The sequence below is a fragment of the Chaetodon auriga genome, chromosome 2 (genome assembly GCF_051107435.1).
Source record: "Chaetodon auriga isolate fChaAug3 chromosome 2, fChaAug3.hap1, whole genome shotgun sequence".
Lineage (NCBI taxonomy): Eukaryota > Metazoa > Chordata > Actinopteri > Chaetodontiformes > Chaetodontidae > Chaetodon > Chaetodon auriga.
Window position 1 is genome coordinate 13,991,161 of NC_135075.1, and position 21,531 is coordinate 14,012,691.

Sequence of the window (21,531 nt, forward strand, 5' to 3'; positions counted from 1 at the left end):
TTCACTTTTAAAATGCTACAGTTATGAAGCAAAATGCTCCAGAAGTTTGTTCCTGAGGCGTTTTAACTTCAACATGTTGTTCCATCGTTTGTCCAGCAGGTGGCTCTATTGTTCTTGTGATTCTATTATAATAGAAAGTCACACAAAGGTTTGTTATTGTGCTCAGTTTGATGAACTAAATTTATTTAACCAATTTCTTTAGTTTTGTTTTGATGTTCTGCTTCTGGCTTGTTTGTTTGTTGTTGTTTCATCAGGACTGAAATTCTCCACCACAGGATTAATGTAATGTTTATTAATGTTTATTAATTTCTCTATGATTACAAGAGCTCTTCATTAAACGGTGTCAATAGTACAAAATTAGCACAGATTAAAAAATAATGACCCATTCAAGACTTGTATTCCAGTGATTTGAAACAAATGTGTTAATCAATAAAAGCAGGCGATGTGCAAACACATTATCAAAAATGAGGTTAAGAAGGAGGTTGAGCTAAAGCAGTGCGGGGACACACACAGACGCCTGCTTCAGGTTTCAGGTACAGAAGTCTGATCAGAACATCCCCTTTTCTTTCTTCATGTTGAGCTGTTTCCACCGCGGCAGGCTCACAAAGTCGTCTTTGGTGATCCCAAACACGATGCTGAAGTCCACGTCAGACAGGTGTTTCTGAAAACAAGTGAGCGACACGTCAGCTTTCTTTGGCTCGAGATGATGAAACACATCAATCTGTCACTAATACCACTGATACCACACAGCAGCAAAGCATCATGGTTACAGCGAGGTCCACAAAATGTTGAGTGATTAACTAATTCATGAATAATAATGACTGAATCAAACAAGGTACATAATGATTCTCACTTGAAGATTTGGGAGAAATTTAACGGAAAAGTGTTTTTTCGTAATTTTTTCTAATAATTTCCCGGGAAGTTTCTGAGAAAGAACTATGACATTTCTTAATAATTACAGGGAAAATAGAGACAGCAGGTCAGCTAAACATGCAAAAATGTGACATTTATCTGCAGACGGCCTGCAAGCCAACATATATGGAGAATGAAGTTACCAATAATTAAGGAAATATTAATTAATCGTTCATGCGGCATTTGGAGGCAACTGCTTATTTTCATTTTTTGGTTGTTTATCGATACAAATTTCTTAATAAAAGTGTAAAAGTTCCTAATAAAGCTTTAGCTTTGATCTCCTGATAAGCGTATGTGTAACACACACACACACACACACACACACACACACACACACACACACACACACACTCACACTAACCTCTTTCTCGGAGGGGTCAACACCTTCAGGCAGCTCGCTGGCATGTTTGTTGATCAGATCATCAGGTGGAAAGGACTGATAGTTTCTCACACTTTCAACAGAGTTGTGCTCCTAGAAGAAGACGTTCAGGTTCAGGTTAGAATTCTTAATCTAAGTGTCTCCATCAACATGTTGTTGTGGCTTTGAACAGTCTCTTAAAACACATTTTGAGTTTATAGGTGGTCCATACGATTAGCATTAACTGTAACATTGTCCGTCCTGTCTCTCCTGTCATTTCCTCAAGAAAAAGACTTTTCATACCGTTGTAACATTAACAGGTGACACCACATCTCCCAGCTCCATCTTCAACTCCTCGTAGCTCTTTCCTCCCTGCAGAAGGCAGAAATGTTTCTCAGCGTATGTTTCTCTACTCATCAGTGTTCATGTTGATGCTCTGAGTCAAAGGCAAACCACTCACACTCCATTTGGAGGGGTCCCAGGCTGCGAACCACCCAGTGAAGGTGGGCGGCTCAAACCCCTGCTTGATCAGGATGATGGGGGTGTCTGGGTCTCTGGTGCCCGGGTGGGTGCGCAGGTACTCTTGGCTCGTGACCACTGCTTCTCTGCGCTCCACTTCATTGGCGTCTTTGCCGATCCAGAGAAACACCTGGTCCCACGTGTCCAGCAGCATGATGTCATCCTCACAGAGGTCATCCTGCGTGAACTGAGTCACTTCTGTCACGATGAAACGGCCCGTCTTATTGGAGCATTCGAACAGGCGTGGCTCGTGGTCTAGAACTGTCTGCTGTAATCTGGAGTGACAGGTGTGAGTGTTACCTTCGCTCTATACTCATGAAGCTTATTTGAAGATATTAGACTTGTGTCAGCATCACCTCTTGTCACTCGCATAGGGAGCCTTCCCTCCAAGCAACTCCCAGAATTCAACGGGCTCCTGACCCTCGGCTACAATCTCCTCAGAGGCTCTCTGTGACTTCTGGCCAATCACAGAGCTGACCTCCTTTGCCATGGCTCTCTCATCTCCACTTGACCCCTGATGACAAAACGAACCATAATGTTAAGTTTGACACTTCAAATGTGATTTGGATCAAAAGAGCGTTTGACTCAAGGAAACTTCTTGTCCTTCCTGTCGAAGTATTTTGATATAGTGCAACCCCCCCAAACACTGTGTAATATGGAAATGAAAAAGAAAATGTTGGGATTTGCAAATCCTTTTAAAACTATATTAATTTGAATACAGTACAAAGACGAGATATTTGATCTTTCATAATGCACCACATATTTTCAATGGGAGTCAGATCTGGACTGTAGGCAGGACAGTCCAGTACCTTTGGATGGTCATGTTCCTCTTTACTCCGGACGACACCACATCCATGATTTCCAAAAGCAATTTGGAACGTGGACTCATCAGACCACAGCACACTATTCCTCAAAGGTCACAGGCATTTACTGTTGGTTTTCAGCCTTATGTGCAGTGATTTCTCTGGATTCTCTGAATCTTTGGTAATATTATGGATTGCAGGAGGTGAAATCCCCAAATTGTGCATGGAGACACGTTGTTCTTAAACTATAGAACTACTTGAGGTCGCAGTTTTTCACAAAGTGGTGAACCTCTCTCTGTCCTTGCTTGTGATCCACTGAGCCTTTACAGGATGCTCCTTTCACACCCAATCATGACACCATCACCTGTTACCAATCAACCTGTTTACCTGTGGAATGTTCCAAACAGGTGTTTTTGGAACATTCCACATCTTTCCCAGTCTTTAGTTGCTCCTGTCCCAATGTGTTTGAAACATGTTGCTGCTTCAAATCAGAATGAGTGTATATTTACAAAAACCAAGAACGTTTGTCAGTCTGAACATTAAATATCTTGTCTTTGTACTGTATTCTTTTGATTCAATTTTTGGACCTGGCTGCAGGGGTTTGCTCATTAATGAGGTCAGGCACAGATATTGAGCCATCAGGCCTCGCTCACAGCCTGCGTTCCACATGAGGCTAAAGGTGTTGGACGAGGGTGAGGTCAGGGCTTTTTTTGGACCTGGCATTGTCATATTAAAACAGAAAAGAGCCTTCTCCAATCTGTTTTCTTAAGTATCACTGCACTCTGTGGCATTAAGATTTCACTGAACAGGACTAAGGAGCTGAGACCAAACCATGAAAGCAGCCCTGCAAAAAAAGTAGACAAACCTTTCTGGATGTGGGTTTACCTTTGGCCAAGTATATCATATATTTTTTACCTTTATGTGGCACAGACACACAGATGTGAACAAAAAAACAAAAACACAAAATAGTACCAGAAAGCTCATTGAAAAGTATAATCATCTTCACCTTTCCACACCACAGATAAACTCCTGATTGGCTCTTCAGTAAAAACACATCATTGGAGTTCAGAGAGGTGGCCAGAGCTGGAACCTCAAAGGCTTTTGTGTTGGACGGATCAGAGCCGTGGACCTGGAACAACCTTATTGGTGGTTCTGGGTCAGAAGACCCTTTTCCAGATGTGCCCCCCTGACAGAAGAAAGAGAAATAATCTGCGCTTTTATAAAAACTATATACACCTGCCATAAATAGCATTTTTCCTCTTGATATAACAGATTGTTTCCAAAGAAATGATCGTAAGTGGTCAACAGTCCTACCTCGAAGATGACCATTTTACCCTTGAAAATGGCCATAAAGTGTCTTGGTTCTTTGCCCATTGTTACTCTCACTTGAACTGGCTCGTCACCGTACTTCTGATCCAAGTCCACAGCCTGAAATGCTGAGGCTGCCAGTTCATCCTGTGTGGCATGACGCCCCTGAAATAAGAAGTGGTAAAGTAGTTTAATTTCATCCCATAATACAGTGACAATCAGACAAGCAACGGATAAACTTTTTGTAAGCAACTCCCTACTCACCTGCCATATGTAGAGCAGGTAACACCTCTTGCTGTTAACCAGGTAAGTGTAGAGGATCAGGTAGCAGTCCCCCCCGTAGAAGTATCCGTACCATTCAGGGTCCACAGGGACAAGCTCCAGGTTCTCAATTCTCCAGACCTGAGCATGTTAAAAAAGGTAAATTAACACTGAATCACAAATGGCAGAAAGCTGCTGCTGCATAGCTACATGTGTGTCTGTCAGGGCAGTAGGAGTGTGACCTTGCTAGCTCTGACATTTTATGACTGGATGTTTGTCATGTAACATACCAACATTAGCATGCACGACTGAACAGTATTGTTGCATTATGTTTATTTTTATTGAGGACTTAGCATGTCACAGTTAACATGGTAACACCATCACATTTAACATTACGGTGTTATGTTCTTGCATTAACATGTTTGTACTTCAGTATATTATCACAATGTGTCAGCACTGTCCACAATGTGCAGATGTGCAAATTGTCACACATACCTCCACTTGACCTGTGCCATTGTCCACCATTCGCTCCTGTGCAGCGACCTCTGGCATCACGTGCATCAGAGAGGCATCAAATTTTTCCTGTGTGATGTGAGCTGAGGCAGCATGTGGTCACAATACAAACCAAGTGAAGACAAAGAAGAAGAAAAAGTTTTTTTTTTGTTTTTTTTTTCCAGAGGCAATAGCAATTTTGTGAATTTAAGAAGACACATACCTACTTTCCCTCTTGTATGCGTTTTGCCCAGACCTTGAGTCTGGTCCCTTACAGTCCACCTCTGGAACAGCTGCTTGAAGAGAGCTGACTCTGCCCCGTCATTCACCGTCTCCACATTTGTGGTGATCGGGTAGTTTTTCGCTTTGATGAACTCCTATAACAGCCAGTCAAGAAGGAACATGGGAAATACACCCCGCTGCCAGTTTATTAGGAACACCTAGCTAAAACTAACACAGGGTAATACAACAATCCTGCAATAAATCCTCCCTGTCAGGAGTAAAGGAGCGTAAGCTAAGGATACATGTGAAAGTCTGATGTAGAATCACTCACCAAAGCTCTGTTCATAGCGGCCTGTCTCTCAGCTTTGTTTGCTTTCTTCCCCTTCCACACAAAGATCTTCGTTCCTCCCTGATCCAGGAAGTAGCAGTCCTAAACAGATGATTACATTAAGTAAACATGATCAAATAATTTAATACTATCAGTCAGTAAACTATTTTATCATCACTCCTGGAGTCGTGTGAGGCCAAGTGTGTGTAAGACTAGATGTGGCCATAACATGTGATGCATGCGTCCTTTATTCGGTCGGTGTTGCATCAACTCACATCATGGTTGAGGAGATCCTGAATCAGCGGTCTGGTAGCGACTTCTGTGACCTTCATCTGCCCATCAGCATCTGACACACTGTGAAACAAATGCATAAACAAATAAGAAGAAACGCACAACACTTAAGGTGGACATAGATGAATCCTCATCACAGTCAAGGAGCTGCTCACTGGTAAAGTGTGAGTTTTGACTTCTGCTCCTGGTCAGCAGTTTCATCTGGAGGTCCCTCTGTCAGCTCAGAGGTTCTTTCTCCAAGAACAGTATTCAGGACGTCCATGTTCTGAGGCGAGTTTGTCTCTGCTTCACCCTCGATCACCCTGATCTCGGCCCGACCTCCTCTCTCTCTGTCCCGGATGTCTTTGGCCAACAACGTGCCCTGAGAATCAGAGGTACAACAAAGAAAAACTGCACAATCCAGATATCTCGGAATAAAAAATTACTACCAGATATTAAAGAAATATGTTGCAAAATTTTAGATCCTTTTCCAAATCCTGAGAGATGTCATCATTGTGACAGTCTCATTGCTGCTCATTGTATCATATTATGTCACTAACTGATATATGTGCCGTTTTCACTCATTCAGTAAAATAGTTTTCATCAGCACATAAACATCCAATCTCATCGATTATTATCTGACAACATTCAATCGCCTCTGGAGGTAACGGCCAATGATTTGAGCCTTCCAGCGTCGCCATCAGATATCCAGATAATGGTTAATGAATATCCAGGCCAAGTCTTCCTCTTCCATGTGTCGGTCAGTGTTTATAGTCTGATTAGAAACTTGATGTGAAGACAACAGTTGTCCATATTCACAACAGTGGTGTATAAGTGAATTGCACTAGGAAACTGTAGAGCTGCCAAATCACAAATATACCAGCTCTTTCATAATGTTGCTTTAAATGTGTGGTAGACAAAATGATGTAAACACCTAAAATATGGACATCAATGACCTAAAAGTTCCAGTCCTCACTGCATTGCTGTTATATGGTTTGAACTGTGTGTGGGGTGGGATAATGAATCACTCAGAGCCTCCTGCCTTTTTGTGGGCAGAAGGAAATGAGCTTCGACGGTGCACTCCCACAACTTTCCATAAAGGTTTAATGATGATATTTAGATCTGGTGAGAGCCGGACTGAAAGTATCCAACTTACTGTCAGACTTGTTTCAGGGTCTCTACCTCAAATATACTGTATATATCAGTAACAACCAGATAAAATGCTGCACATTGACAAGACACGAAGGCAGGTTCAAGTGTCTGTTCATGGAACTTTTCCATTCACATGACCAGAAAACATCTTGTAATTATACCACATGTACTGAAACAGAAGTTAAGAGTGAAGAAATGGCAAAGTGTTCTCATGTTCTTTCTATTCTTCTGCTCATATATACGTTTTTATGCTCCCATATGCACCCAACAATACACACGAGCACCTGCACGGTTACAGAAATCTTACTCTAAGCTTCTCCTGTTTGTTGCTCTTGGGTCCGTTCCACTGAACGATGGTCTTGCCAATATCTAACAAAAACACGTCTCCAAGGTTGAAGCTCTTCCAGCTCATCTCCACCTGAAACAAATTCAAACAAAAAGCACTCTCTCATACAGCACATCCTCTGTCCCATGGTGTTACATAACTGCTGAGAAGTGTGGCTCACCTCCTTTGCAATCACTCTTTTCTTCCCTTTGACATGAAGCAGTCTCTTAACGTCATAGGTGTTGGTTTCAGTGTGCCTCATGCCTGATGCTACTCCACCTTTCTTAAAGCTTAACAAGACAGGATCATGATTTTTATAGTTTCTTTGACCGTGTATACACGAGGGCCGACTGACCTCATTTTCACTCACATTATTCCTTGTTTGAAGTAGCCCTTAAAGGCATCAGACTCGTGGTTCTGAACCTCGCGGTGCTGGACGGGAGTGGAACCCAAAAATTCATCGAGCTGGATGGTGTAAACAGCAGCTGCACCCTGTTCATCCTGAGTGGACTGGGAGCCGATCCAGTAGTGGACATCATAAGACAGAGAGCTGCCCACTTTCTTAGTCTGGAGGCATACAGGAGTGGAGTGACAGTGGGGGTGGGTGGTGTTAGCCGATATGCTACAAGACTGAAGGAAAAAGCATTCTGTCTCTTCTTCGTTATTCAAAACACAAAAAATAAAGAGCAAAGTCTACAAATACGACAGTGGGTTTTACTAAACAAACAAGCAGTCCAGGCATTCAAAACCACAATGATTCATTAGTCACCCCCGCAGACTTACAGACAGAAGTACGTAGCAGTCACCCTCATAAAAGTTTCCATATGATCTCTCAGGGAGTTGAACCAGCTCCATTTTCTATTGCACAGAGAGAAGAAGGTGTCCGTTTACTTTTATGTCCACCAAAAAAAAAGAAAGAAAAGTATGTTGAGGAAAACCTTCCCTTTTTTTTTAACATCAGCACAGCTGTTTCAGTCATTTGCTCCTATGGTAGAGGCCTCCTTTTTTATTCTCTTCAGTCCACAGTCACTATTGAAGCAACAACTTTAAAATCAAATTACCTCAACTCTCCAGATTATAATCCCAGGGCTGTGAGTTACTGCTCTGAACGTGTACTCCATGTTTGCTGGATCCAATTTCTCTTGCTTGGTTTTCCTTTTCTGGAGGAGAAAATCATTATGAAATGATGCAAAGTAGTAGTAGTAGTAGTAGTAGTAGTAATAGTAGTAGAATTAGAAAATCGAATACAAATTCCTTGCACCGACCTACAACAACACAAACATTTGCATTGTTTTAAAAGGTAAAAAAAAATCTTATGCACAAAATAAGATTTATATCCAACTGAACTAGAAACCTACATCCAGCCAGCATGATCGAATCTCAAATTTCAGTGTTATCAAACGGAGCATACCTGGTATTCTTGTTTGAAGATGTTCCTGTAAGCCTCTGTGATGGTCCAACAGCTGATTTTCTGTCTGATAACAAGAGGCCCTCAGTCCTCTTCCTCTCTGTGCCCCTAAAAGATTTGCCTGTGTTTGCATGTTTCAGGACCTTCCACTGTGCCTGCCAATCACTGAGGAAGACATGAAATCCTGTAGGCAAATATGCTGAAAAAAAAAAAGACTGACTCATATTCAAATGCACACACACACATACGCGCAGTAACACTGATCATGTCCATTCATTCTCCAGCCCACTTGGCCCTGTACCACCACAATCGCACCATATATGGAAGTGTGTACAGCTGAATAGGTCGACTGTCTATAAATGAATTATTATAGTTATTAATAACAATTATTGTTTATCTTTATCATTATTAGCAGTAGCATTAGTAATCAAACATTATTTTTAGCATCATTATATCCTTTACATGTCCACTGAGCATGCTATGAATATGATGTGACTTTTACACAGTCATACACACACATGCACACTAAGGCAGATGAGGTCAGGCCGATGGGTTTGTTTGACAATACGTAGGAGACAAAACAACGGTGATGCCAAAGGTGTGGAACCGTCCTGAGAGGGTCTGGCCTGCTCCGAAATGTCTGCAGAGGGCTCACATTAAGAACGTCTGATGAAATAAAGAATGAATACAAAACGGAAATTTGTTTTTAACAGGTCTACCAGACTTGGGGAGGACTACTGTATGTGAAAAAAAGGTTGTGTAAAGCCTTTTGAGACTCCAGAGGGAGCTGTGCAAAGTCTGATAAATTGCCTAAGGTGATGTCATTTGACTCAGCGTTAACTGGGTTTGAAAGTGAAAAATATATCTTGCTTGTGCAGTTAGAAAGTGATCTTATCAGACCTTTGTAGCCCGCTCCTCATCTCTGCTACGGGCGAGCAGTCCAAGGCTACACTAGCTGCTCCTTAATACCTGATTGAACTGCCATCATCACATTGCATTGTGGGTAATGTAGGCGTCAGGTTTTGACAAGGATGAGACCTATGTGGAATGAAAAAGGTGATACCTCTGGTTATGCTGCTTCGGTTTTGATCCTCTTTTTTAACTGTTCACAGAAAAAGATTCAGTGTTTGTTGTTGTTTTGGCACCTGTATCCTCACTTTTTATTCAAGGAAAATTAAATGAGTAATAATAAGACCCCTATGCAAATAAACACATTGTTAAACAAACAAACCTCAACAACTCACAGTGTAAAGTGAGATAAAGGAAAGTCATAAAGTTGCCGCACACTACCATGAACACAGTGACTGTATTGTAAATGAAGACCGAAACAGTGGACCTTTAGTTGTAGCAGCATTAAGCAGCAACAACATTTGTGGTGTAATTCATGTGCATGAGAGATGGCATGAGAGCCCACTGACTGATAGAGGAGCTACAATCCTGCACAACAGGGTACTGTCGGCAGGAGGAAATGACATGAAAAAGATCTGAGGATTTAAAAAAATGGTCACCAGAACTCAATGGAGATTACACACACACACACACACACACACACACACACACACACACACACACATTCTTGGGCTTAGTGTACAGATAATTCTGTAAAATCGTGTAGAAATATAAACATGCATGGTTCTGGGCTTTGTTATCATTCTAGTCAAAGGTTTAAAGGCAAACTGATGCAACTCCACCTCAAACTTGGCTCGATAACTCTTCAACAGGAAGCCTGAAAGGTGTCAAAGGTTGCCACGCAGTGCCTTAATGGCTACCCTACATGCTAGAAAAGGATCTGGAACTATTTCACCAGAAATGTATCACAACTTCTGGATGCTGGTGCCCGACCACATACAGCTGGTGCCTAGCTTTCTCCAAAAAAGAGCTAACTGACACATTCCTCTAAAAAAAGGAAAGAGATGAGGAGAGATGAGAGTTCAGGGCATATGCTGTCTTTCACAGTTCTTGGTTCGATTGCATCAGTTCGGTATATTCTGAGGATAAAGCTGCCATGCTGTCAGCAGTGTTAGTGCCAGTGGACAGTGCGTAGGCAGACACACTCAAGTGGTGCTGAAAATATGGAAATGCAAAGCAATTGCACTGCAGTTTGTACAGAATGGAAATAATAGTTTTGATTTGCAAAATCAATTTTCCACTCCAGATGCTCAGGGTGCTATTTACAATACATAAAATCACACGAGAGAGGGCATGAATGAAAGACAGACAGAACTTGTTACAGTTGTATAAAACCATCTTTTGTCACGTCTTTCCTCCACAAATGTGTCTCTATCGGAAACTATGTCATCCAGTTCAAAACAGCCAAAATAAAATGAATTAAAAACCTGTGAAACTCAAAAGGACAGGAAGAGTATTATGCCATTAATTATTGCCCTTGTGGCTCAGGGTGAGTTTTAGAGCCAACGGGAAAAACCGAGGTGTGCAGTGATGTCAATACTGACTCTTGTGTGGCAAGTGAGACCAGAGACAGTGTGAACACTATTCCCTATTTCCCCAGTAATTCACGGCTGGCAAGGCTAACTACTGTATTTTCAGTACGACAGACATGAGCCCATTATTACAGCTGTTCCTGTGCACATGAACAGCTGGAAAACTGCTGTAACTTCATCAAAAAATCCTCATGAATGAAGCTCTCAGAAAGAAACTCTTTACATATGTTTCACATTTTATTTAGATTATTTTTCCAATACCATATTGCTTCCAGTCCACCACTCTGTCCATTACTTACATGCTTGTTTACATCAGATGGATCCTCGAGGTTATTCTGTGCCGTTGAATTTTGGTGCAGCAGCGTTATTGGCTATGATAGGAGCAGCATTAACTGTGTGGATATTTTGTGTTTTTAGTGGTCTATAAAAGGGTGTCGAGTGGCTGGTTAAGGATTCGCAGATGTTTCACAGATGATTTAGGAGGTCGGTCGTGCCCACAGCACAGTGAGCTGTGTTTGTGGATATGATTTGCAAGGTTACATGTGCTGTTTTTACAATTATCAGTTTCCATTTTATATTCATTGGCTGATGTATTGAGCCTGTTTCCAGATGTATGATTTGTGACTTTTAGTTATTAATAAATAGTCTATTGTGTCAGATATATGTTTTTAGTTGAATGGCTCGACAGTAAAATCCTCATGGAATATGCGTTTGCTTGTGTGTGAGAGTCACTGCTGCTGTTATGGCAGTGTGTCCTTCATATGTTGTCAGATGTAACTTGTGTATCTTGTGACTTGTGTCTGAATTAGTTTCCCGTCCAGGGATTAATAAAGTTAATCTGTCTGCTTTAATCTCATTCGGCACATTAGATGTCCACTTTCACCTTTCAAAATAAAGATACCCGTTTGGATTCAACATCTAAGAAATTCATCTGCCGGTAGAGTTCATATTGTGCTCCACAGAGCTCTTCATTGACTTTGTTACAGAGTTTAAACCGAGGGTGACTTTCTGAAGTTGGTCACAGTCCTCAGTCCATGGTATTTCCCTTAGTACAGGAGAACAGTGCCTCACTGACTCCCACTCACATTATGTTTCCTCCTCCTACGTAACTTGTGGTCCAGCACCACATTATCGTGTGGCGCAGGACCACACATTAAAAACTTCCTGCCCCATCAAATTCACACATACATGCAACCATCAGACTGTATATTTTGGTGTTTTTTTTTCAGTTTGTCAGTCAGATAGAAGTTAAAGATAAAAAAAATACTGTCTTTAAGGACTGTGTGCTTCCATCTGCACCAGATGTTTTTGGCTCCTCCCAGACAGCTTAGTAAAACATTCCAGCCCACCTCTGGGAATCTGCTGGCTCCTTCACACTCGCTCACTGAGCTCCAGTCAAACGTCGTCAGGACCTAAAGAGACTGAGCTGACACAAAATGAGAGGACTTGTCGTCTTGGTTACTTTGGCCTGCTTTGCCACCGCTCAGCACCAAGCACTGATTGACTACTTGGAGCGGCGGCTGCTCGCTATAGAGGTAAGACTCCCTTCACCTCCCTGCCGAGCCCTGTGCTCCAGAGTCCCTCTGAAAGGAAACTTCCAGGGACAGGGCAAAGGCAATGGAATGCAGATGTGGGCAAATCCTGAGGAAAATGCTGGAAAATGCAGCTCTCTGAAAACTTTTGGGGTTATGAGCTTCTTGTTTGAGTTCAGAGACTGAGACGAAAATATAGAGTTTAAAAGTTAGATCAGTCAGATATTTGTATATATTATGTGAAAAATGACACAATAAAAACAAAAACTGCCGTTTGTAAAACTTATATAATTGGAAACTGTAAAATTCTATGAAGGCTGGTTTATTTTGTGGAGTTTTGCTGTATTGGCATTACAAAGTGACATTTATCATGATGATCAAATCAAAGTAATTATTTCACAAACAACAGATTAAACAACTTTTCCTGAAATTGTGGAAACTTATTGTTGTGATGGATAGAAATATATCTCTCTTAGTACCCTTAATATTGTGGTTTTGTTTGTAGGAAAAGGTGAAAAATAAAACAGCTGATGGTCTCTCTATCTAACAGTTTCTGCATCGCTCTGTAATGAAGCGTCAGACTCTGCTGATCACCTGTAGGGAAAATCTCTCTTCATTTTTGTCCTCCACAGCGAGGTCAAAGGTCAGGGTCTGCCACTGGGTGAGCTGGTAGGATTTCGTGTTTTGCTTGAGGACATTTGAGCAGGGTGGATACTTGCCACGTGTGGGCTGAACCTGGTTCTTTGAAGGATGAGTTTCCTTCTTATTATGCCCTTCTGTCTCGGTCTATTTACTGAGCCTGAATAGAACATAAAATTATGGCTTTTTCATCTCTCCAGAACGGCATTTAGAGTTCCTGTAAAACAAATATACACGAATTACTCACATTACTGAAATACAAACTGGTAAGATGGAGTGTGAACACTTGTATAAAACAGCACACATAACTAATCTTATGTCACCTTTTAAAACAGGACCGGATCTCATTGTGGCATGAACAGACCACGCGCTACGCTTCAGAACTGCGGGAATTGAAGCAACAGATGGTTTCCCAGCTGGAGACCCTGGATAAAGAGAAAGAGACACTGAGAACGAATCTGGACGGTGTGGGATCGCGGGTGGACCGGGTGGAGCGTGAGCTGGACTACCTGGAGACTCAGAACGGAGCTCAGCCGTGTGTGGATGTGGACGACAAGCTGATCGAGCAGCAGGTGACGCTGGTGAAGGAGAAGCAGAGGGCAAAGTATTCAAAGTTATCAGGTGAGATGTGCTGTGCTTAAACTGCACACGGACAGCTGAGCAGACCAGAATAAACACTGTGTTTTATTAAACTCAAAGCCCTCCGCATGTGATTGTTTGAAAAGTAAGAAAATCCTCAAGTTTTTAACGCTGTAACCATCAAAATAATCTTATAATCTGACGTTACAGAACAGTTTTATAAGAAGATCACATGCTTATTCGCTTTCTCGCAGAGAGTTAGATGATATTATGATATATTTCAATGTAAATGTTGTTAACGTGTCAGAAAGGTGTTGCCCACCATATAAAGCTTGTCACCCTCCCACTCACAGACTGCAGTGACATGATCTCCAGCATAAAAGCCATGAAGATCTTGAAGCGAGTTGGGGGGCCAAAGGGCATGTGGACCAAAGACACCAGCAGGGCCTCTGGGAAGGTCTACATTTTTAACGGGACAGACGAAGACACCATCCATGAGTTTGCCACCGTGCAAGACTTAACCCGCTCGCTGGGTCTGTCTCAGTCCAAGAGCCTGAAGCTGCCGTCTGCCTGGACGGGAACGGGACACATTGTCTACAACAATCACGCGTATTACATAAGCCAGGCTGAGGAGATAATGTTGGTTAAATACGACATGAAGAACAGCTCTGTGACTGACACCACAGTGTTCCCAGTGCAGGACCATGTCCCAGTGTACGGCCTGACCCCCGAGACAGTGATGGACCTGGCTGTGGACGAGGAAGGCCTGTGGGCCATTTATGCCACGCGGCAGAACGATAGGCACATCTCTCTGGCCAAAATGGACGCCAAATCGCTGGACATCGAGCAAATGTGGGACACAAACTGTCCAAGAGACAACGCAGAGGCGGCTTTTGTCATCTGTGGTACTTTGTATGTGGTGTACAACAGCAAGCAGCCCGGCCGCTCTCGTGTCCAGTGTGTGTTTGATGTCAATGACATGGTGACCAATGAAGACGCACCGCTGATTTACTTTCCAAAGCGTTACGGGGCCCACTCCAGTCTGAAGTACAACCCGCAGGAGCAGCTGCTGTACGCCTGGGATGATGGCTACCAGATCCTGTACAAGCTTGTCATGAAAAAGAAACTAGAAGTTTGAGCAAAAGAAACCACTGCACCATCCTCACAAAGCTTCCACACACACACACCCAAACCCCCTTAAAGGACCAGACCAGTGCTTTTACAAGTTAAAGCTTTACAAATCATGTGCACTTTATATCACTGCTGACCATTTATGACACATGCTGCAGAATTTCAGACTTTTGAACGTGTCTAAACAATTACATAACAATTTAGAGACACTATGACACGTTAAACAACTTAAGCGTCTGCCACATGATTTTCACACCATACAGAAATGGATTGACAGCGATGGAGGTCTGAAAAATACACTCAAAAATACTCCAACATGGTACGCAAAGTGGTCAGCAGTGACGTTAAGCATTGAACAGCTGTCACATGCAGTCTCACTGGTATGGGTCTGAAAAGGTGCCGGACTGTATCTTCATACTTTCACACACTCTTTGACGTGAACGCACACGGTCACCTCTGTGTCTGCTGGTGCGCCAACTCACTGTACTTACCTGTGATCTTTTGTGCTACTGTTTCTAAGGTCTTCCAAGACGAGGTTACTTAAGGTTTTGATGTAAAGCACTAGTTTCTCTTTGGTCATGCTGCAGATAAAGGACACATCCTGCTTAAGTGTGATTATAATATAGTAATTGTGTAATTAGTCTAATTTACAGCACCACTCACTTTGACCGCACTAACAAAATCTGTCCATCTTTGTATACTTTACATGCCATTTTGTTGTCTGAATAAATGTTGATAACATAAATCTGAGTAGCACTGCATGAAAACACTCATTTCTTGTTCATTTTGATTCAACCTTAATTCTCTCCCTGGTCATGTGTGTCCTCCTGCAGTCTTTACAGCCAGGGGAAACCATGAGGCTGGGACGAGATTAAGACGTGCAGCATCTATAAGAATTCAGTGTAAACACAGGCTTAGCGTTGCTGAACTAGTCAGTATATAACATTTATTATAATGTATAAAAGGCAATGCTTACTTTAGGAGATAGCATTAATTTTTTTTTTTTGCAGCATTATTAATTTATCACTCATCATGTCGAATGTAGAGACAACAAATGTCATAATCAAAATATCAGTGTTGTCACAATGCAGTCTAACACTGCTGTCACGATAGCAGGCAGCCTCAGAGTGTCAGTACATATAACTGGGATACGTGTGTTTACTTTTCCCACATGTTGAGCACATACGTATTAAATTACGCTTTTATTAAATGAAATCACCAAAATTAACAAAGAGCACCACTATTTGAGTCATGCATCTCATATAATGCAATTGTCTAATTTATACATGAATATGACATGTCCATTTCTTATTGTTTGCGTTTATTCTGCTCATTTCTCCACAATCATCTGTTCCTACTCTGCCTCTACTTCCTGTTCGTTATGAAATAAACTACACCTGTTAACAGGAGTCTGTCTTTTTCTGTGTACAGAAAGAAACTCGTTAAAGCTGACATGTCTAAGAATGAAACGTTTTAGACTTTGGCGCCTCCAGTGGCAGCATCAATAAAGACACTGGCAGACAGCAATGCAAGATGTTTAGTTCAAACTTTCAAATGTTTTACTTCATGAGTTTCGAATGTGATTTTACCTTATACGAGTTCATCATCTAATTTCAATTCAACCTTGATTCCAAAGGTGATAATTTGCTGCTCATTTTTGACATATATTCAGTATATTTAATGTTTCACCTCATCAGCTTCATTGATTTCTGTAAATATCTGCTTCTTCTGGATTCATTCAGGTTCATTGGTAACAGGTGATAGTATCATGATTGAGGAAGTGAGGATGTAGCGAGGTTCAGCACTTTGTATAAAGGATGTTACTCCATGGGCTCATGAACACTTCATAAAACTGCTGTCTGCAAACGGTTTGTTTGCAAATGATTTAACTATGTTTCCATTTATGTTTTACAGTGTCACAACTTTTTAGGAATCAGGGTTTTACATACTTGAATACTTAAAATATCGCTTGCACTTTGTCTATAATTCCTGTCTTTTTAATCTTCAAGCCGTCATGTGTTTCTTTGCATATTTCGACTTGTTTCCTGCCATAATAAAATAAAACGGCCATAGTAGAGATTTCACCACCTGCTTTACCAACAGGTTACCAAAACCACCTCTCATGAAGTGAGCTGTGTTCATCTCACCAAAGATTAGTGAAAAGCAACAGTAATTGGATTTAACAGTGTAAGACATCACACTTTGACTCTGGTATTTGCTCTTGGAAACTTTTTGGCTGTAATTGCTTCACTTGGCTTCGGAGCTGTAGAACACACTCACTCTGTCGAGCCTTGAAAGGAAGCGGCTGTCGCTCAGACTGGAGACCAAAATGATCCTCACATGAACAAACGGTAACAGTTATTTAAACAATTTTATTTTTTCAAACCGTAAATAAACAATATCCATAAAAAACACTTCAACAAGTCTGAATAAAATCAAGAGTAAGAAAGATGCAACAGCACAATCAATTCTGTAAAATCTGAATTACAACTGGGAACATTTGTATTTCTGTCTGTACAAAGCTGAGAACTTCAGTCTGCTGAGTAATCCTGAGCACACACCTGAACCAATACTTCACTCTTCTGTTAACCAACCAAAAAGTGCTGCTCTAAAATCACTTCAAGATACTTTATAGCCAAATGTTGAAATCAACTGCAAGAAAATCACCCTGAAAGAACAAAATCTTGATCTTTTAACATCAACTGTTTCACATCAGCTGACGTCGAGTGTTGTGACAACTTGTGCCGAGAGCCGTCGCCACATCTTCCACTCAGCTGCTGCTCAGTCTCACAAAGCATGACGTTTGTTATTTGCACTATCCCACAAACTTACTTAATTCCAACTACTAGACTATTTGAATTTGGACATCCAAAAGCCAAAAATATCTTTAAATTGGGAAATTTAATGGTAGATAACTAAAATGTGTCTATCTGACCTCCCAATCAAAAATAACATTTACATCAAATATGGCAGCTGCACATAAATATGCAAAATAACGATATTGAAAATTACAGTTAAACATTCAGAACTATTAGAACACCACGGCTGAGAAATCAGCAGAACCCTCAGGACATCTACGGTCTAGAAAGCTGGTTTTAGGTGTTAACAAACATCCATCAAAGGATCCAACATATCCTGTAGCGTCCACTTTTTTCTGTCCTGTCCACTCGCAGACATGAAGAGAGGTGAGGAGGTCCTTATTGCTTCGACACTGTTTGCATTAAAACGGCCTGATACGTTGCTGGTCTCAAAGCCGCAGGTGAGGAACTGGCATGGTGACGTCGCGGAAGAATCTGTGTACAAGGGCGTTTTTGGCAGACAACCTTTTGTTTGGATCATAATTCAGCAATTCCTGCAAGAGCAAAACCAGGAGAAACACAGTCAAACAATGCTGAACGAGGACTCTCACATCAGATCAATCTGCTGCTTCACGGGAATTCTGTGTCTGATTTTGTTTCATTTACATACAGTAATTCAACAGAATGTGTTAAATAGATCCACACTAAGACGAATCACTTGTTCCTTGATTCTGTGACCTTTCCAACAAATAAAAAAACTTTATCGTTCTTTGCCGATAACATGCAGACAAACATGATGAGACAGAGGTAATTCATGCTAAATGAATGAAAGACAAATGTTCTCACTCCCAGCAGTTCTCGTCCGTCCTCATCAAGAAGAGGCACCACTTTGGATAAATCCTGCTGGGCCCACTTTGGGAAAGACGGTTTGTAGTCGGGCATTGACGTCACTCCTGGCCAGACGGTCTCATCAGGCGTGCCCAAGGTGCGGAAGATTCGGAACAACTGATCGATCTCGGAGTCTCCGGGGAATAAGGCCCTCCTGGTGATCTGTGCGACATTGGACAGTGAGGTCAGTCTGCTGCTGCGATGTTATGTTTGATGCCCTGTGTGTCGTGTGCAGGCTTCGTTCATTCACAGTGCAGCTTATCAGGGGTGCAAACTGGTGATGGCACAAAAATTACACATTACCATTTCAGCAAAGATGCACCCCAGACTCCAGATGTCAACAGCTGTGGAGTAGTATTTACAGCCCAGGAGGATTTCTGGTGCTCTGTACCAAAGTGTGACCACCTAAGGAAAAAGCGCAGAAGCAAGATTAAATTAGAAAAATACAACTCTTCAGAAAAAAGTACTAAAGTATCAACAAAATCCTTCTGAAACAGCTTTGTTTAGTGACACACAACGCCGGAAATAAAAACCATAAACTTGAGTGGCCTGAGATATTTCTGCTGTTAGCTAATGTTAACTACACCAGAGCACTCGAGTTCCTTAGAGGAAGAACGCTGGAGCGCACTTCAAATCGTATAACGCTGTATTTTCTCCAGAGGCCTGCTGACACGGATGAATGTGGCGGCCATCCACGTTACCTCGTGTGTGTATGTGCGAACAGGCACCCCGAAGGCTCTTGCCAGGCCGAAGTCAGCGAGCTTGATCTCCCCCTGGGCGTTGATGAGGAGGTTCTGGGGCTTCAGGTCTCGATGAAGCACCCTGTGAGAGTGGCAGAAGGCCAGGCCTTGCAGCAGCTGGAACAGATAACTCTACAAACACAAAAACAACATGTGCCTGCGTGAGTCAACTCAGAAACCCAGATTTCATCTATTTCTGATTTCTTCCAGATCAAGACAGATTTGTTTTATGAATCTAGCAGAGGTTCACCTTCACCAGAGGCAGCGGGATACCGGTGACAGAGGAGGAGTCCATGAACTTCTTTAGGTCCTGATGAAGGAACTCAAAAACAAGGTAGAGCTTGTTCTCGGTGTGGATGACGTCCCGCAATCTGAAACACGTTAACAGGCAGGCTGCCTTAAAAACTCACAGAAACAAGCAACACGAGAAGCTTGGAAGCAGGATTTAGCTCAAAGGTGTAACTTTAGGACCTTACTTGACAATATTTGGATGACTGAGTTCTTTGAGGAGTGAAATCTCTCGGATGGCAGTGCTCGGTACACCCTCTGTTTCTCTGTGTGAAGAACATGGTGAATCAGTCACTCGCGGGTTATAATCGGGTTTTTTCATTTTCTTCAGCCTGGTTCATGATTTTGTAACATTTGCTGGTTTCACTGTGATCTTCAAAGTCAGTTTATCTTTTGTGTATCTTCACAGGACAAACAGCCAAAGCATTCACAACAAAAGTAACTTGAAACTCTTGAGAGACGTCCACCGGGGAAAGATGACCAGCAGGTCTATAAATACATCACCGCCAGCGCAGCAAACATATCAGCCAACAAAAGCACAGCGATGCTTTTCTTCCTTTGGACTGACACAAAGGTCACAAAACACTCGATAAACAGACTCACCAGCGATACTTCTGGGCACAACATTGCAGCAAATAAATATTCTATAAATTAATAACAATAAATGATCCTGAATGTATGCCGACACAAACTATGCACATTTTTTTGCACAATGCACGTGAGCACAGCTGCAACGATTAATCGATTATGTGTCCAGTATTCGAATAATCACCAACTATCTTTGCTGAAGAGAAAACTCTCTGATTTCAGCTTCTTAAATGTGAATATTTTTGGTTTTGCAGCTCCTCTAAGACAGTAAACTGAAAATCTGTGGGTTATAGACAAAACAAGACATTTGAGGACGTCATCTTGGGCTTTGGGAAACACTGATCAACATTTTCTATCATTTTCTGACGTTTCACAGAACAAACAACTCATCAATTAACGGAGAAAATAACCAACAGATTAACCACCAATGAAATGTATCACCTAGGAAGCTGCTTTTAGGTTATAACCTGAAAGTCTCTGGGAGGATTTTAGGGGTGGGGCAACAGAAAAACCTTCACAAGGAAAAAACTACATTTCAATGTCAGAAAACGTTTTCTGTGACAGTATGACAGAAAGTATTTCTTAATCATACTGTGGCCCCTCAGATTGATCTTAGGACCCCTGACCACCAGGCTGGAAACCACTACAAATACACCCACCATAGATTGTGGGATCTTTTTTACAACATGCATCATGTCTGTGTAGTACAACATGCAGAAGTTATCAAATGTCAAATGTGAGAGCTTATATGTGCAGGGATCATATGAGTAACGTTACTGTGTAAATGTAGCTGAGGTTGCAGTTTTACACCTGCAGGTAAAGAAAAACACTCTCACCACAGTATTTCTATGTGTTTCTATCAAACACTAAAGGACTGAGGGGAGGAAGCTCTGCAAACTAACGCGAGCTGTGTGCAAACAGCGTTTAGCTGTCACACCCTGGAGGAGCCCGAGGGAGGCTCAGACAGTTCAATCACACCCGAAGCAAAGCAACAGTTAGCAGCGGCAGCGTTAGCTCGGCCTCCCGGTGAGTCCAGATGATAACAAACAACAATCTGATCTCCACTTACGTCTCGAGCCTGATTTTCTTGAGAGCAACAGTTTCTCCGGTGACTTTGTTCTTGGCTTTGTACACCACTCCGTACGTCCCTTCTCCTATCTTTTCTACCTTCTGAAACGTATCCATTCTTTAAAGAAGAAGAAGAAGAAAGTAACTGGAGGTTTGTTGGTTGTTTAGCGAGTTAGCAAGACTGCCCTCTTTGTGTGTGAGCTAGCTGCTCGGTGGCTACACAGACAAACGTTAACGAGCAGCGCGCAGACCGACATATAATTAACTCCTCCGCTGGTCCGGTTCAGACGGTCCGGTAAACTACAGCCGGAGGGCAGCGGTCCTGCGGAGGATACACTTGGTCAGTTCAAAACAGCAAAACACTGTGGCATCAGGTCATTTGTTGGCCTTAATAATGATCATATCCCTTGATATGTGGATTAGCGTGGCGGGCGCTCCTCTGTGGGAAAACACTGAACCAACACAGCAGCGTTTCCCGCGT

The 21,531-nt window shown here is 42.0% G+C and overlaps 3 protein-coding genes across 3 annotated transcripts; 1 reads left to right on the forward strand and 2 right to left on the reverse strand.

The window, feature by feature from the left end:
• Positions 1-483: 483 nt before the first annotated feature.
• Positions 484-8,440, reverse strand: avil (advillin). The gene is made up of 19 exons (XM_076747547.1): positions 8,362-8,440; positions 8,012-8,110; positions 7,734-7,808; positions 7,321-7,517; positions 7,132-7,240; positions 6,933-7,043; positions 5,650-5,855; positions 5,479-5,557; positions 5,207-5,305; positions 4,877-5,030; positions 4,657-4,757; positions 4,165-4,302; positions 3,907-4,065; positions 3,599-3,778; positions 2,146-2,303; positions 1,731-2,064; positions 1,574-1,642; positions 1,274-1,384; positions 484-661 (listed from the first exon to the last, which is right to left on the reverse strand). The coding sequence occupies exons 2-19, from the start codon at positions 8,069-8,071 to the stop codon at positions 548-550; spliced, it is 2,454 nt and encodes an 817-aa protein (XP_076603662.1). The 5' UTR covers positions 8,072-8,110; positions 8,362-8,440; the 3' UTR covers positions 484-547.
• Positions 8,441-12,154: 3,714 nt separating this feature from the next.
• Positions 12,155-16,088, forward strand: olfml3b (olfactomedin-like 3b). Its single transcript, XM_076745021.1, has 3 exons — positions 12,155-12,334; positions 13,306-13,591; positions 13,903-16,088. Exons 1-3 carry the CDS (start codon positions 12,236-12,238, stop codon positions 14,685-14,687), a joined length of 1,170 nt encoding a protein of 389 aa, XP_076601136.1. The 5' UTR covers positions 12,155-12,235; the 3' UTR covers positions 14,688-16,088.
• A 945-nt stretch (positions 16,089-17,033) lies between these two features.
• cdk2 (cyclin dependent kinase 2) lies at positions 17,034-21,504 on the reverse strand. Its single transcript, XM_076756103.1, has 7 exons — positions 21,052-21,504; positions 19,583-19,660; positions 19,357-19,477; positions 19,068-19,238; positions 18,670-18,771; positions 18,325-18,528; positions 17,034-18,032 (listed from the first exon to the last, which is right to left on the reverse strand). The coding sequence occupies exons 1-7, from the start codon at positions 21,165-21,167 to the stop codon at positions 17,928-17,930; spliced, it is 897 nt and encodes a 298-aa protein (XP_076612218.1). The 5' UTR covers positions 21,168-21,504; the 3' UTR covers positions 17,034-17,927.
• Positions 21,505-21,531: the final 27 nt, after the last annotated feature.

Bases quoted from the DNA above. Each gene is read 5' to 3' on its own strand.
- avil (XM_076747547.1), bottom strand. From the start codon at position 8,071: ATGGAGTACACGTTCAGAGCAGTAACTCACAGCCCTGGGATTATAATC. The intron at 5,031-5,206 runs GTGAGTGATTCT...TGGCTGTTATAG, and splicing joins CCGCTATGAACAGAGCTTTG to GAGTTCATCAAAGCGAAAAA. The intron at 4,758-4,876 runs GTATGTGTCTTC...ATGCTGCCTCAG, and splicing joins GCATACAAGAGGGAAAGTAG to CTCACATCACACAGGAAAAA.
- cdk2 (XM_076756103.1), bottom strand. From the start codon at position 21,167: ATGGATACGTTTCAGAAGGTAGAAAAGATAGGAGAAGGGACGTACGGA. The intron at 19,661-21,051 runs GTAAGTGGAGAT...TTCTTCACACAG, and splicing joins AAGAAAATCAGGCTCGAGAC to AGAAACAGAGGGTGTACCGA. The intron at 18,772-19,067 runs GTAACGTGGATG...CTTTTTCCTTAG, and splicing joins TTCGCACATACACACACGAG to GTGGTCACACTTTGGTACAG.
- olfml3b (XM_076745021.1), top strand. From the start codon at position 12,236: ATGAGAGGACTTGTCGTCTTGGTTACTTTGGCCTGCTTTGCCACCGCT. The intron at 12,335-13,305 runs GTAAGACTCCCT...CTTTTAAAACAG, and splicing joins GGCGGCTGCTCGCTATAGAG to GACCGGATCTCATTGTGGCA. The intron at 13,592-13,902 runs GTGAGATGTGCT...TCCCACTCACAG, and splicing joins AAAGTATTCAAAGTTATCAG to ACTGCAGTGACATGATCTCC.